The 14,823-nt window shown below is 45.2% G+C and overlaps 1 protein-coding gene across 1 annotated transcript in view; it reads left to right on the top strand.

Moving 5' to 3' along the window:
* The window catches only part of SMC2 (structural maintenance of chromosomes 2), a 67,009-nt gene that overhangs the window by 14,715 nt on the left and 37,471 nt on the right, over nucleotides 1-14,823 (top strand). Inside the window, exons 5-11 of the mRNA XM_050167942.3 lie at nucleotides 70-210; nucleotides 4,447-4,596; nucleotides 5,752-5,941; nucleotides 7,545-7,720; nucleotides 9,924-10,042; nucleotides 11,464-11,602; nucleotides 12,898-13,044. Coding sequence (XP_050023899.2) covers nucleotides 70-210; nucleotides 4,447-4,596; nucleotides 5,752-5,941; nucleotides 7,545-7,720; nucleotides 9,924-10,042; nucleotides 11,464-11,602; nucleotides 12,898-13,044 — 1,062 coding nt within the window. The remainder of the gene's footprint in view (nucleotides 1-69; nucleotides 211-4,446; nucleotides 4,597-5,751; nucleotides 5,942-7,544; nucleotides 7,721-9,923; nucleotides 10,043-11,463; nucleotides 11,603-12,897; nucleotides 13,045-14,823) is intronic.

Raw genomic sequence — 14,823 nt, 5'->3', positions numbered from 1 at the left:
AGCTAAGTTCGCGTGACATTCACGTATCTGTATTCATATGTAATGTTCCGTTCTGCATTTTATACACAGGAGCTCAGCCGGACCTCGAAGGAAAAGCTGGAGAAGATGAAGGCGACCGTTCAGCAGTCCAAGGCCTCGGTCGAAGAGCTGCAGGCCAAGACCAAGGACATGAGCAAGCTCATCGCCACGATGGAGCGTAAAAAGGATGAGGTAAGGCCTAGAGTGTTCTGCACTTCGTGAAGAGCGCCGCCGGGGCTGATTTTTCTGCACTGTCTCCGTGCTTCCCGGTGTCTCACTCCACGATTGTTCTTAGTCTCTCTGTAATCAGGATGCGCACTATCTCGTCATTTAACATGACAGTCGCCATGGTGGGTCTGCTTTAACCCCTTCAGTGCCCACGACGTCTTACCATATAAACCAGAATTAGGTTGATCCAAAATATAGGTCGACCCCTGACCTTGACTTGGCTAGAAGACAACTCACAATAGGCTAAAGATCACTATATAAGACAAAGGGTGACTTCAGCTGTTTCTTTCCAGGAAGAAATATCGGCCTATATTCTGGCTTATACAGTAGCTCGTTATGACAAAGGTTGCAGTACTTTGTAATTTGCCGCATAAGTAATATGCAATGTCTTTTGCTACTTTTTGTTTCAACAATAGCAGTGAAAGCGCTATAGGCATTCCTGGAACCATATCATTTGGGAAAAAGAGAAGGCCACATAAATGCAGGTCTTTAAAGAGAAAAGTCTGCATTTGTCATCAATTTGTCACAGGGTTAACCTGTAAGGGTCACATTTTTAAAAAATTTACATCCCCTGAGAGCAAAATTTTTTCATTGCTGATTTAAATTCTTGAAAGCGACTTATTTAGAGAGAAACCTAGTAAATAATTTTTAGGTAACAACAAAGTGAACATTTTTTTAATCTGTACAGTTTTATGCATGGCTTATTGTTGAATGCATCGATAAAGTGCCATAATTAGTCTTTTAACAAATGTATTAATTATGCAGCTTACGTTTATGGTTTGACACAACTGGGGCTCATATTTTGAAACGTTCAGTTTCATTTTTCATATTTATCATGTGTTGCGTTGCGGGTGCTATTCAGCAAAGACAGTGGTGTGGCAGACTTCCAAACCAATAAGAAGGTTCAGAAGTCTAAAATAGAATAATAAGAAAAATGACGGGTATCGTTAGAGAACACGGTCCCAGAGACGCGCAGCCACAGCAAAAGTGAGACATGCCATGTGAGCCTCTGTAAGCAACCTTAGTGGCGCCCACCTGTTAGAAAAAAAAAAATGAAGCAAGCGAGAAACTTTGCTGTGATCAAATGTTAGAGATTGTTAACCCTTTGAGGGTCAAATTGTTTATTGCAGATTTAAGATCTTCAGACTGACCTACTCAAACAGAATTTTACTGCAGTTTTTGCAGTGACCATAAAGTGAAAAACAAAATTCCATAGGTAAACATGCATTGTTCATTCGTGAATACAGATGGCCTTACATAAATACTTATAGTAAGAATAAAAGAAGTAGATATGCTGAAACAGATATACTATTCTGGTTCGGCGCTTGTAGTCCGCATCAGAGGAATCACTGCTCGTTTAACTTGCAACAGAGCAACCAGTACGTACACCCATAGCATAATCGAACCTTGTATGTGAGCACACACAAGAAAACACTTTGGTTTTGCGCCTGTCAGAAAAAACAAACGAGTCAGAAACTTGCAGTAATCCTTCGTTCCGTCGCCACTTGCCGTGGTTGCTTAGTGGCTATGGTGTTGAGGTGCTAAGCACGAGGTCATAGGATCGAATCTCAGCCACGGCGGCTGCATTTCAATGGGGGCGAAATGTGAAAACACCCGTGTACTTAGATTTAGGGGCAGGTTAAAGAACCCTAGGTGGTCCAAATTATTCCAGAGCTACGGCGTGCCCCATAATCAGATTGTGGTTTTGGCATGTAAAACCCCAGAAGTTAATCAATTTTTAATTCGTTCCGTCGCCAACGAGGGGCAATCAGTTTTCGCGAGCTGAGTCTCGAGAAAAGAAATGCAGGCATGCCGGTATCGTTTGTCTACGGTGGCATCCGTTTGTGGAGAGCCACGTGGGCAAGCATCTCGCGGCATTGGTTTGGGTGATAAGAAGTGATAGAAATCAGATTTCCTGGCGCCCTTAACTGAACATGACTCTCATGAGAATGCCAATTATAAAGTGTGTGGGCAGGAGCGTGTGACAGTAAGCTAGGTGAAGTGGAAATATTCCCAAACTACTGTCATTGCAGACATCATAAGGAAAGCAAAAAATAATGATAATAATAAAAAATAGTTTGGACGGAAGCCGAGAGGTGGCAGCACAATAAGAACTTTTTCTAGAAGTTGTAAACTATAGAAGTGAATTTCGCTGCACATGGTGAATTTCGCTGCACATTTTCAAGCTTGAATAATGCATTGCCTATTAAATCGTGCGCATCCCACAGCAAGCTGGCAAAATTTTAGTGCATTGGCATGGTAAGAAACTGGTATTTTAATTTTTTGTATACCTAGCTATTGAACTGTGTAGCAGTCAAGCAACACTGTGTGGTGGCAAAATGAAATCGCACCCCTAGAAATGGCTCCCTCTTAGTAGCGAAAGCATATCTCAGAGGCCAAGCTTTTCCAGCAATAGACCCCTTTCATGAATACAGCACCTGACAGTGGGGTTTTTGTCAGTTTTGATTTGCACAGCACATTGGGATACTGGATTCTTAATCTGTTAACCAAATTAGCTGAAAAATAGACACAACTGGAGTCGCATTAACGAAATTCAACTGTATTGCCACATGAGGCAGGGACAGTTGGCAACAAGAAACACCAAATTGGACGCTGATGTAACGTACGCTTGAGATACAGAAGTCTATGCAGCATAAAATGCGTCGGTATACAGTCAAACCTCGATATATCGAACACGGATATATCGAATTATTGCGTATATCGAACAATTTCTATATAACATGAAAAATCGCATGCATTTTTAATTCTTTATTTCGAACGGGGCCGGATGTAAAATGGGTATATCGAACTCCGCCGCCCCAGACCAAGTGCGCTCTGTTGACATGAGGCGAGCTTTCCCGCAACACCTCGAAGATAGCGGCGGCGCGATCGGCGTTCCAGACTGCTGCGTACGACAGCTGCCCACATCGGTTGCGCCGAGGGCGCCATTTGAACGTAGCGGCGTACACACGCGGCGGCTTGGAGCCAGCACGGCCGCCGCGATCACGCGCGCACCTATGCGCGCACGGCGGGGCAAGCCGCCTCGATCACGCGCGCACGGCGAGGCTTGCCCCCGCCGTGCGCGCGTGATCGAGGCGGCCGTGGAGCCAGTTGGAGCGCTTTGTCGGTGCTGAGCCACACATCATGTGCATTGCGGACTTCGTTGGCGGTGACGACTGCACCGGAACAGTGGCGGAGTTAACAGACGTGGAGATCGCGGCAGAAGTGACTGCTGAGCGGCCAAACGAAGACGCTGCCGAGGCTGATCCAGCAAGCGCTGATGTTGCCCCGCTCCCGACTGCAACTGAGGCTGTAGCTGCTTTGGCCGTTGTACGCCGCTACTGCGGCGCAATAGAAGGCACTGGACTGTCTATTGTGGACCGTTTGGACTATGTTGAGGACGCCGTGGTCAAGCACGCGGTTGCCAATATGAAGCCGGCTACGCTGCTTCAGTACTTTCAGCGAACTAAATAAATACTTTGTTTGAAGCTTCATGTGAGTATCTATTGCGCCACGATTGGTTCATTGATTGATTTGCGCTAGTTTTTGACGCGTTTTCTACGTGATTTTATATATCGAATTCTGGCTATATCGAACTATTTTGCGATCACCGCGCTGTTCGATATATCGAGGTTCGACTGTACAAATGTGTGATATGCTGTGCTGACACTACGGTCGTCAGTTGTGACCCCTGAAATCGGGCCGTTTGCGCCGCATGATTTTGCAATTAGCTGAATTCACTGCTATCAGCGAAGACGCTGCTCCACTTCTGTATCCGCTCTCTGTCACGCTGCGCGTGATTTAAAAGGTGCGTTTGCAAGCAGTCGTATGTAAATCAACCATTTGACCATCAGTGTCTGCTGGAGCTTCCAGTGTTATTGCCTCGGTATTCCTTTGCGGTGGCAGCGAAATTTTTTTGTATTGAAATTGCGTATGAACACACATCATTATAATGAGGTTTAACTATGGTTGTGCCACAGAAAGTGTCGCAAACCAGAAACAATGGCACTGCGAAAAACACGGACCAAGACTTCTATGACTGCACTACCTTGCATAGTCTCAACAGCATTGCCGACTAAAAAGCAGCAGCCGTAATTGGAAAAGGGACTGCAATGGTTGTTGTCTCGCAGTGGCGCCAATTGGCTGGTGTCAGTCGGGTTGTTGGGGTTGTGACATTGCGGACCGCACGCTGATTCACAGGAGACAGGTGACAAGCTGGAGTCACTGGAGCGTCGCCTGAAGGAGTGCCAGCTGGAGGAGACCAAGGCCAACTCGGACCTGCAGTTCAGCAAGGGGCGCATCAAGGAGGAGCACAAGACGCGCACGAGCCTCCAGAAGAGCCTTGACGAGGTACGCTGTCTCGGTTTGGTACTCTAAGTCTGCCCGTGTGTTTATTGCAACCGGTGCAGGTGTAAATTTTGTGTGCACCTGCCAAGTGGAATAGGAAAACACGAACTGCACGACGATGTAACAATATAATTCTGTGCCACTGGTGAATAAGCGATGGGAAAGACCGGAGAGATGATGAAAAATGTCAAAATGTCAAGAAGTTATGTTATTGTGAGTTAGATATAGTGTAATGGGAGCATTAAATGAGTGTACAACTGTTGAATGGTAATTACAGTGGTCAAAAGTTAAAAAGAACATGAATAATGTTATTGTATTCTTTGTAAACGACAAGCCAGAGTTGAGTAAACAAGCTACATGCTTCCAAGCAAAGAGAGCACAAGTACAGTCTTTGCCGAGTAACTTGTGAAAATGGTGGCGCGCGACTATAGTGTTGTGGTGGTGAGTGTAAGGTCGTGGATTCAATTCCCAGCTGCAGCAGCTGCATTCCGATAGAGGCAGAATACAAAAACATTCATGTTCCGTGCATTGCGTGCACATTAAAAAACCCCGTGAGCCAAAATTAATCTGAAGCTTTCCACGAAGTTCTATAATGACCTCCCAGAAAGATTTCTGTCGGTAAGCTTGCAGAAAAAATTTTTTTTTGCCTGCTTCGAATGTGTGGATGGTGCTGGTGAATCTTCACGACGTTGAGCTCTGCAGCTTCTTCCGAAATAAAGCTGTTCACTGTTAATGAACCAAGTGTAAGAAACAGTGTCAAGTTGAAAGGAAGTCAACGGACAGCTGTTTGCTGCGTTAGCTGTGCAGTTTCTGGAGTACTGTACTGACCGGCAAAAGTATTATGGTGAAAGAAGATATGAAGACGAAGAAACACGTGTCGGCAGGACAGGCGCTGACTACCAACCAATTTTATTGCCTGAAGAACAGGAGCATACTATTGTATTTGCTGTTTTGCTGGCAATATTAATGCGCATGCTGTATTATTGATAGTGATTGTGGCTAAAATGCTTGTCTCCCTCAAAGAATAAAATCGGCTGGTAGTTGGTGCCCGTCCCATTGATGTGTGCTACTTCAGCTGTTCTTTTTTCACGAGTTGATACTTACACCAGAATGTCTGGTCAACCAGCTCAAACAAAAGCTCTGCTTCTTTACCACCAGGACAAGACCGCCATAGCGAGCAAGGAGAAACAGGTGGAGAAGTTGCAGGCGACGCTCGTTGAGCTGGCCGAGGAGAGCGAGAAGGACGCCGAGGCCATGGCCGCGGCTCACAAGCATTTCCAGGCGGTCAGCGCTGGCCTCGCGAGCAACGCCGAGGGAGAGGAGGCCACTCTTGCCGAGCAGTTGAGGGGTACGTGACGTTGCGTGTGTCGGCTGCAGTGGTGAACAGAAGGATATCATATTTTACATTTTTCGGCATACTGCCGAGGCAGCTTGCACTGCGCTGTTCCAGACTGCTAGCCTCTTGAGTGCCACATACCTACCGACTCCCGAATTTTTCATAAAGTTCATGAACTTGGGCTTGTTCTGCGATTTTATAAATGTTGCGTTGTTCCACGAAAAATACATCCTGTCTGCAAAAAAAAAAGCTTTAAAGGTGTTGAAGGCTGGGGTGCTGCTAGATTGCAACAAAATGCATGCAGGAAAGAAATTATGACGCTACCAGTGCCACTGTTTTGTGGCAGCATAAGACGCAATACACTAGAGGGGTACTTGCTTCGAACAAGCTTATCCAGGCGATTTCCTGTAGAGTGGAAACTCGGGCTTGTTGATGCGCCTTCTGTCGCTTTTGTCTATGTCCACATAAGTACTCGTGTGTGCGCTGTTTCTCATTTATCCAAGTTTCTGAAGTAGGTGAAATCGGCAGCAACGAAATTGTTGAAAAGTCACTGTGATCTAAAACTCAGCCTCTGCTCTTTCAAGATCGTGGCTAATTGTGTGCCGAGTCAAAAAATAATCATTGCTTGTAAAGTGTGTATGTATATCTGACAAAATGTTTGTGCACAGGCTAAACGTGCTATTGCCCTCTCCCCACTTCCCATTTGTCATGTACTGAGGATTTTTATTTAACTTAAAGTTCACAGGTTGGGCAGCTATGCATACACCTTATACCAATGCCTCTTTTACTAGATTCCTGCAACATTGTTTGCTTTCTCATTTAACCAGTGGTTCTTGTAGTTAATGGAGTCGCCAGGAGATGGCGCTCAAAGCCAGCCTTACTTGTAGTACGCTCATGGTATTAAACATTTGTTTAAAACATTTTGTTTAAAAGGGCAGTTTTATTTCTTTAGCTGGGCTGTGCAGAAACATAGCATCAGTTGTATGCATGGCTTAACATCGCCGGCATCGGCAGCTTGTTGCTTCTATGATGTTAACGGATGTGACAGCAATCTCGGAGAAAACAGCATGTGGTTTAGTTTGCAAGCATTCACCACAATCTGTATGATGATGGGGAACCAATCTGCCGAAAGTTGGACGTTACTGAAGTCATTATCATCACTTAGCGACTTTTTTTCTGGTGACTGTCTAAAGAAACTTACCAACACTGTTGAGAAGTCAACAAATCGCACTACCACGAGTAATGATGCGATTCACAGTAGCAATATTCATGACGCTATGTGGCATCTGAATCCTTGGTCACCCGTTCACCTATGCCAGTTTCTATAACTCGTTCATCAACTTCCACATCGACAATTTGCTTGCCACTAAATTTGCTTCAAGAAAAGTATTGCATGCTCCAACGACCAATAATTGTAAATCTGTTGTTGGCCAACAGAGCACTAAATTTAGGCTGGTTGGTACATACATACTTGGGCGAAAAAACGGCAATGGCAGATGACACGAGTAGTGTCCTCTTCCCTTGTTTTAAAGTGCTGTTTCTCCGGCCATACAAATGGAAAGGAGTACAAGCTTGCATTGCTTACTTTTTGTGTGTTGTCATCCTCACCATGCAGCGGCCAAGAGTGACATTGCGGAGGCTGAGACGGAGAGCCGCCAGACGGAGATGCGGCTCAAGCACTCGCAGGAAGAGGCCAAGAAGAAGCAGGCCGAGTGCAAAAAGACCGAGGCCAGCTACCAGAAGGACGAGGCTGCCAATCATGGCATTGAGAAAGAGCTCAATGCGATAAGGGTATGATGGCAGCTTGATTTTATACTAGCATGACAGAAAATTTTCCCACTATATTGGCACACGGCAATTATGGACGTGATTGCCTCAGGAGCAGGTTTGCTTTGAGTTAATATTGGGTGCTATGCTGTTATTTAGTGAGTAAGGTCAAGAGTCCCATTGCCTCTAGCTTTGCCAGAAGCTTGTCAATATGGTGGGGATACACGACTAACGTGTTCCATGGCACCAGTCAGGAAAGAGCCTGGATTTACACATACCGTATTCAGTCGAACCCACTTATAACAATGTTCAAGTGCCACTAAAATTTCATCTTTATAACTGAAAATTGTTATAACCAGGTAGCATGAAAAGATCAAAATAGGGGGATGCCAGAGCTGTTGTGAGAAAATTGTAATGGCAGGGGGAGGCCAGTGCCCCTGCCTACCACCTTCCTCCATCTGGCTGCTGATTGTGTTTACTCGTTTAACTGCTTCGTGGGCGCTCCGATCGTGTGTAACGAGCTGCGGCTGTCGGCGTTATAGAATGGCACTGCTATAACAACTGCAAAAAGGGGTCACGGGTGGCAAGTGATATGCAAGCTCCGCCAAGGCATCGGTTTGGTGGTCTCAAAGGGGGCCTTTTAAAGTATGTGAGAAGGTAGTTGCAGCAGCCTGTCGGTTTGAAAAATCCAGAATAATTACGCTGAAGTGAGATCTCTACAAGCATCACGCCACGTACTTCTCACTGGCTTGCACGAGGAAACCCTATGTCTGTCAGCCTTGCATTCCTTACGCGAAGCTTGCTCACATCCTTCTTCAAGGCATTCAGGTGCTCCACATAGTGTAGTGGAAGGTTCCTTGCGAAAACAAAGCCCTGAGGGGCATATCCACCGGGCCTAGTGTGAGGACAACGTTGAGGCAGCCTGCCCTACCGTGTCATCGCTGCCGTCGTCGCCGTCGCTATCTGATGCAAGCACATTCACAACGATTGCCTCATCGGTGGGAAGCGCTTAACTTCCAAATCTATAGACGTTCGCTTTGTTTTTACCGCAACGTCGTGCATTGCCGATGATCAGCGGGCGGATCAGCCATCTTCCGTTTCGGTGGCAAGTCAAACGAGGCTGAGAAACCACATGGCTTGCAACGATTTCAAAGCAACCAACACACGCGAACACGAGCGATTAAGCTGTTTGCAGAAATGCGTAGCCACCGAGCAATCTGGGAGCAGCACAGTTGGCGCGGTCCATTCAAGGTTCAGAGGGTGGCGCGGCGTTGAGCTATGGGCGCAGGCCATTTGTGTTCGGAGGGGTGGAAAGGAAGGAGAGAGTTGCGCGGAGAAATGAGTGCGAGGCTGCTGTTAGGGCAGCAGGCCATTATTCAGCGACTAGAATTTCTCATTTTCTTTTTTTCTTTTCAAGGATTTCGCATTTTACTACCTTTTGGCTTTTTTACTACCGAGCAGCCAGACTTCGTTGTTATAACTGATAATGCGACATTGGGGCATTGTAGTAAGTGGGTTATTACACCATGGAAAACATGCAAAAGTTGATGGTGCAGCAGCTTCTCATTGTTATAATGATACTGGTTTTAACAATATATCGGTTAAAAGTGGGTTCGACTGTATAGTTATGTAATGGCTGCACCCGTGTAAACGCCACACACAGAACTCTGAAAAAGAAATCCCCCCACAAGATATATTCAAAAATTACCCATGTATAAGCCACACTCTTGATTTTTGAGAAGGTTGGCAGTGTTATCTATTGTGCGATCGTGGTCGGTCCCGACGGTAAAGAGCAGAAGAGTAGGCGCCTTTTCATTGTCAGGTTTGTCGTGCTTTGCTGCCCGTCAAAGATTCTTAAATTGGAAGAGTCACGGCAAGCATCGACTCTTGTTATATTCGTTATACAAGTCACTTCATTGTAAAAGCCCCGCACTGTACAGCTTACAATAGAACTGGGACAGAATTTTTCCTGCGTTAGACAGGTCATTTCAATGTAGAGGTGTTCGTTGTAGAAGTGCTCGACTGTCGAGAATTTTCAAATCAAATAGCGAAAACTTGTAACCCCTCGTATTTAGGCAGTTGTTACCAGTCATTACTCTCTTCTGTCAGTTAAAACTCTTGGAGTGAATAGTTCCGACAGTTTTTAAACATATTGCTTGGTTTTGTTTGTTTGCTTGTTTGCAAAGTTTTCGACATTATGCAGATTTGTTTGGTTCTGTTTATGTAGGCCCAGTTGAGCAAGCTGAACTACGAAGAAGGACGTGAGGAAAACCTCCTGAGCCAGAAGCAGCAGCTGCAGCGGGAGATTCATGGTTTGCGACAGAACATTGACATCTTTGAAGCCAGGTCAGCCATCTCGCTTCCTTTTATTTTACCTTCAAAGACATGGGCAGTACGCAGTGGAAAAGTGAAGCAGCAATGCATAGACGCAGAGTCTGCAGGCACAGAGTTTCCCGCAAAAAAGCATACCTACTTTGATTCGGTCGGCATGGCGAAACGTTGTCATGCACGCTTGTTAACTCGTAGCTGTATGCTGTATGTGCGCATTTTTAAGGCATTAAATTCCCATGAATAAAATTTTTGCAATCTACAAATTCGGGCAGAGTAACACTTCAACCAGCGTTCCTCTTAAGCACACACACAAAAAAAAAGAACGCATTTGTTGCACTTTACTCGAAGCCATTCAAGGCCTCGTCCTCCGGCGCACTATTAAAAGGTTCAGCCACTTCAGCCAGCCGCATCTCTGGGTAACCGTTGTTGGCCTCTGAATAACCTTTGCGCAATGTTGTAAGCATCTTGAAGCACGTTGCTGGCGTTGCCCCTGTGGTGCTGCGTGCTCGAGACAAACATACAAACAATGATTGCATCATGCCTGAACCCACGCATACAAAAGCGAAATGGCGACCGGAAGCCCGAAACATTGTGGCTACTGCTGGACTGCCGCTACTGATGATGATGGTGACGATGATGATAAACAAGTGGTGTTATAAATTTTTTTATGGGTAAATGTAGGGTGTATGACGATGATAAACAAAGCGGTGTGATAATTTTTTAATGGGTAGATGTAGGGTGTCACAATGTAGCCGTGACTGATGTTGATAATAAGCAAGTGTTATTGTTTTTAGGTGTAGATGTTGGGTGTCACAATGTAACAATGAAAAAATGAGAATTTTTCTTATTTATTGTGTCAGTGCCATGGGTTTTACGTTTTGTTTAAGAAAAACTAAACTATAACAGCAAACTAGTATGTGTGACTCAATCTTGGAGGCACCTGTACCATGGAAGCCACGTTAGTGGCTTTTACTACTTTTGCCGTGCTGCCTATGGGGCAAGCCCTAGGAGCTGACGTCTGTCTGTCCTTACAGTCACTCTACTGTTAAAGTAAGATTCAATTTCTTTAAAAATGCTGCCACACACGATTCTTTATACTCATGAAAAAAAAAAAATCAGATATTGGTCACATCAGCACACATGGTTTTATGCACAAGTTGCATCATTGTATAAGACACACCGATGAAAATTTATGAAGAATAATGCATTTCATCCACTAAAATGCGGTTCTAGAGGGAACTCTCGGCGCTGCGATAGCTCAGGTACCATTCAGCATGAGCGTCAGCCGACGCTCATGTGCCATGCATTGCGTTCACGATAAAAAAACGTCCAGGTGGGCTAAATTTGTCCAAGGCCTTCCACTACAACGTCCCTCATAACCCACAGGGCAGGTTTTGGGATATTAAACGCCACAATTTAAATATTGCTTTTTGCAGGAACCAGCACCTGTCGTTCAATTACACAGACCCTGTGCGCAACTTTGACCGGCGGAAAGTCTATGGTCTCGTCTGTGACCTTTTCACAGTCAAGGACCAACGTGCTACGCGCGCTCTCGAGATGGCTGCCGGAGGCAAGGTGTGTGGCCGCATTCCTCTTTACCACATAAGTGAAATGGACAAGCTGACTGCATGCCGATTGAAATTGACTCCATTTGAATCCTACTCAACTTTGCGTTATTTGGGACTCTGATTTGAAGAATTTGGAATTGTTGCAGACGGCTTTCTGACAGATATGTTGAGTGCAAATTGCACAGACATAGAGGAGAGACAATAGGGACAACACGAGTACTTCTCTTGTCGTCTGTGTTGCAAATACCAAAGACAGAGGTATTTAATGCAAGTGCCCATATTGTCTTATTTGTCTTTTTTGTGTCAGCATATTGTGCTCAACGTGCCTGCCGACCAAGACCAAGAACAACTAGCTCAAGTTCAAGTCCATTGAAGTTAATTTTTAATTCATCTCTTCAGTTACTTTGGCTGTGCTCGAAAGCTCCAATGGAGGCTCAAATGAAATGAACGCTCATTACAGTAAAAGCGCGTTAACTCGAACTCGCATATCCTGAGGTATTAGTTACGTAGAAATTTTTTTCCTGCCACGATGTCAACCACTGTGTGTCTTCACCCCTTAGCTCGAAGAGTATTTGTGCCGAACCCTCAGGATACTTCGAAATCTCGATTTCAAAAATACCAGGTAAAAGGCAACGGGGAAGCTTCGCCTGCACTCGTTTTTCATCCTGTGGCATCGAGTGATCGTGTTGGCACTGAGCTCACTAGCCGAGCTCACTAGTCGAGCCAGACGCCGAGCCAGACGCCACGCCTAGCTGTGCTTCCCGCTTCTCTTTTCCCCTTCGAAACTGCTTGTTGCAGAGTGTTTGCTTTGCAATCTTAGCATCAGTTTTACTAGGTGGTGCCAGCTGCCCTCTTGTAGCTGAGTTGAAAAACATTTCCTTTTCATTGTAGACTTTAACTGCAGCTCCTGTTTCTCCATGAGCGCGAAAATTGCATATTTTTTTTTGCTGTGGAATTTATGTAATCTTATTTGCATGTGGTACCTTTAGGGCTAACTTATGCTCAATCGCACAGTCTTCCACATGAGTGTGGAGTTCAGAAAACTGCACATGTTGCATACAGGTGCACAAATTTCAATTTACGCTGCTCGTGTGGAGCCAGTATAAACCAAAATTTAAGCACCTGTGTGTGACATGTGCAGTTTTACACACGTCCGAATGCATGCGGAAGGCCATACAGTTTTGGACGCAAGTTGGCCTTAAGTGTTTCTGATTTAACAAGTTTCTGTTCAATGAAATCGTTTTTCGGTACCATCAGTTTCATTAAATGAAGGCTTAAACTGCAATTTCACATGCGGTGCAGCTCTTCAACATTGTGGTCGACAACGAGGAAACTGGCAAGCTGCTGCTGAAGAATGGTAGGCTAAAGCGCCGTGTGACCATCATCCCGTTGAACAAGATCACAGGACGCGACGTTGAACCTCATGTGATCAAGCGTGCCCAGAGCCTGGTATGCGATTCAGACCCTGAGTAGTACTTGCAGACAAAGCATGCTGATGGCAATGTTAATGGTCATGAACTAAATTACGGGCATGAAGTTTCATATAAAATTTCAGATAGAAGTGTGGTACTAGTGTCTATGAGTGCCAACGTTTGCAGCATATCATCCAGTGTAGGTATTGTGTGAATTTGTAAGCGTCATCCTACTCTCTTTGAATATATTTTAACTTATTTTTACTTTTAAGTTTGCCGTATGCAAATAATAAGCCTCATATATCCTCGAATTGCCACCTTCAAAATGTTTTCAGAACCTCACAAATAAAAAGCTATTTAATATATTTGAGACAGCATCCCATGATGAGTGTCCTTGCACAAAAGCCATTCAGATCCAGCAAGCAAGCATAATCAGGAATATCGACACTTATGCATTCAAAGTTACATAACAGAGTGAAGTAATGCTGCCAACCGATAATGCAGATATCTTTGTGGCTCCTCCACAACACCCATAGACTTAATGGATAAAGACTCCAAAATTTCGCACCACTTACAGTGCCCTATTTGATAATTCAGACTCTGCCTGCACGACTGCGTGTTAATTTCAACACTGCAAGCAAAAATAGTGATTATTTTGGTTTTAACACATACTCAGCATGGTCGTTGGCAATGTCATGGGTGCCTCATTGAGACCAAAACTAGCAACGACTGGTAACCAACCGCACCTAAACCGCTGGACAAGCCAAGCAAAGCTGCTAAATTGTAAAGGTTATATTTGCATTTCGTCATGCGAGAGCTGCGAGATGCGTGTGCGTCCAGCATTTGTTCATTTATGTGTTAAATAATGACATCCTCCCGGGCAGCTTCTTCGAGCCATTTCATGTGGTGCCAACTCCACCCTCAATGTTCATGCTGACGAAGGCAGCAATTAAGTGAGGGAAGCGCCATACAACTACAACTACAACTTGTTAATTTGAACACCGCTTGATTAGAACTTTCGGTTTATTCAAATTGACATTGTGGTCCCGTCAAAGTAATGCGTATTTCAATGGCCGAAAACGGCCGGCAATTCAAACGCGCAAGCATTTGTGACGGTTAATTTGTACACACCGCGCTCCGACAATGCTCTCAGCAGCGCACCAAATCATGCGGCGGCGCCTCCGACCAGCGTTGCTCTTACGCCACCATAGAGGAAAAGCTTAGGAGGGACCCCTCAGTGCCGCGCGCGATGAAAAAAAAGGAACGGTAGTGGAAATTTCACCCTCTCTCAAATGGCAAGGTCGCCATTTCTGCGTCGCACTGTAATGCTCCAGCCACACTGTGCTCACGGACAACTTTCCGGGGCTATGGAGGGAAAACTATGGGGGCGGAGATTTTGCACGTGTTACTGTGCCAAGTAGTTCGCCAGCATTTGACAGTGCTTTTGGTTGCTCGGATGCGATGGTTTCGTGTCTGCCCAGATGTGGAAGAAAAAAGCCGCAATATGAGTAAACTTTTACATTCAGTGGCGTGTTTTGTCTTATTTAACGGTTGCTAACAAGGTGTTTATGTTTTCTCTTCCCCAGCTTAAACTAATGTGGATGAAAATGGGGAATCTTTTCAGAAGCGCTCTCACTTGTGCGCGCTTTGCCTCCATAGCTTTTCCTTCATAGCCACAGAAAGTTGTCCGCGAGTATAGCAGCAAAACGCGTGCCGCGAGAGTGATCGGTCCTGGGCCGATTTTTCACGGCTCGCTGCGGCGGCTAGTGAGACGACGTGAGACCGGAGAAGACCAATAAAAGTGGCCCCTACAGTG

This window comes from Dermacentor andersoni, chromosome 11 (genome assembly GCF_023375885.2).
Source record: "Dermacentor andersoni chromosome 11, qqDerAnde1_hic_scaffold, whole genome shotgun sequence".
Classification (NCBI taxonomy): domain Eukaryota; kingdom Metazoa; phylum Arthropoda; class Arachnida; order Ixodida; family Ixodidae; genus Dermacentor; species Dermacentor andersoni.
Note: the sequence above shows the minus strand (reverse complement) of the source record. Positions and strands in the feature narration are given on the sequence as shown.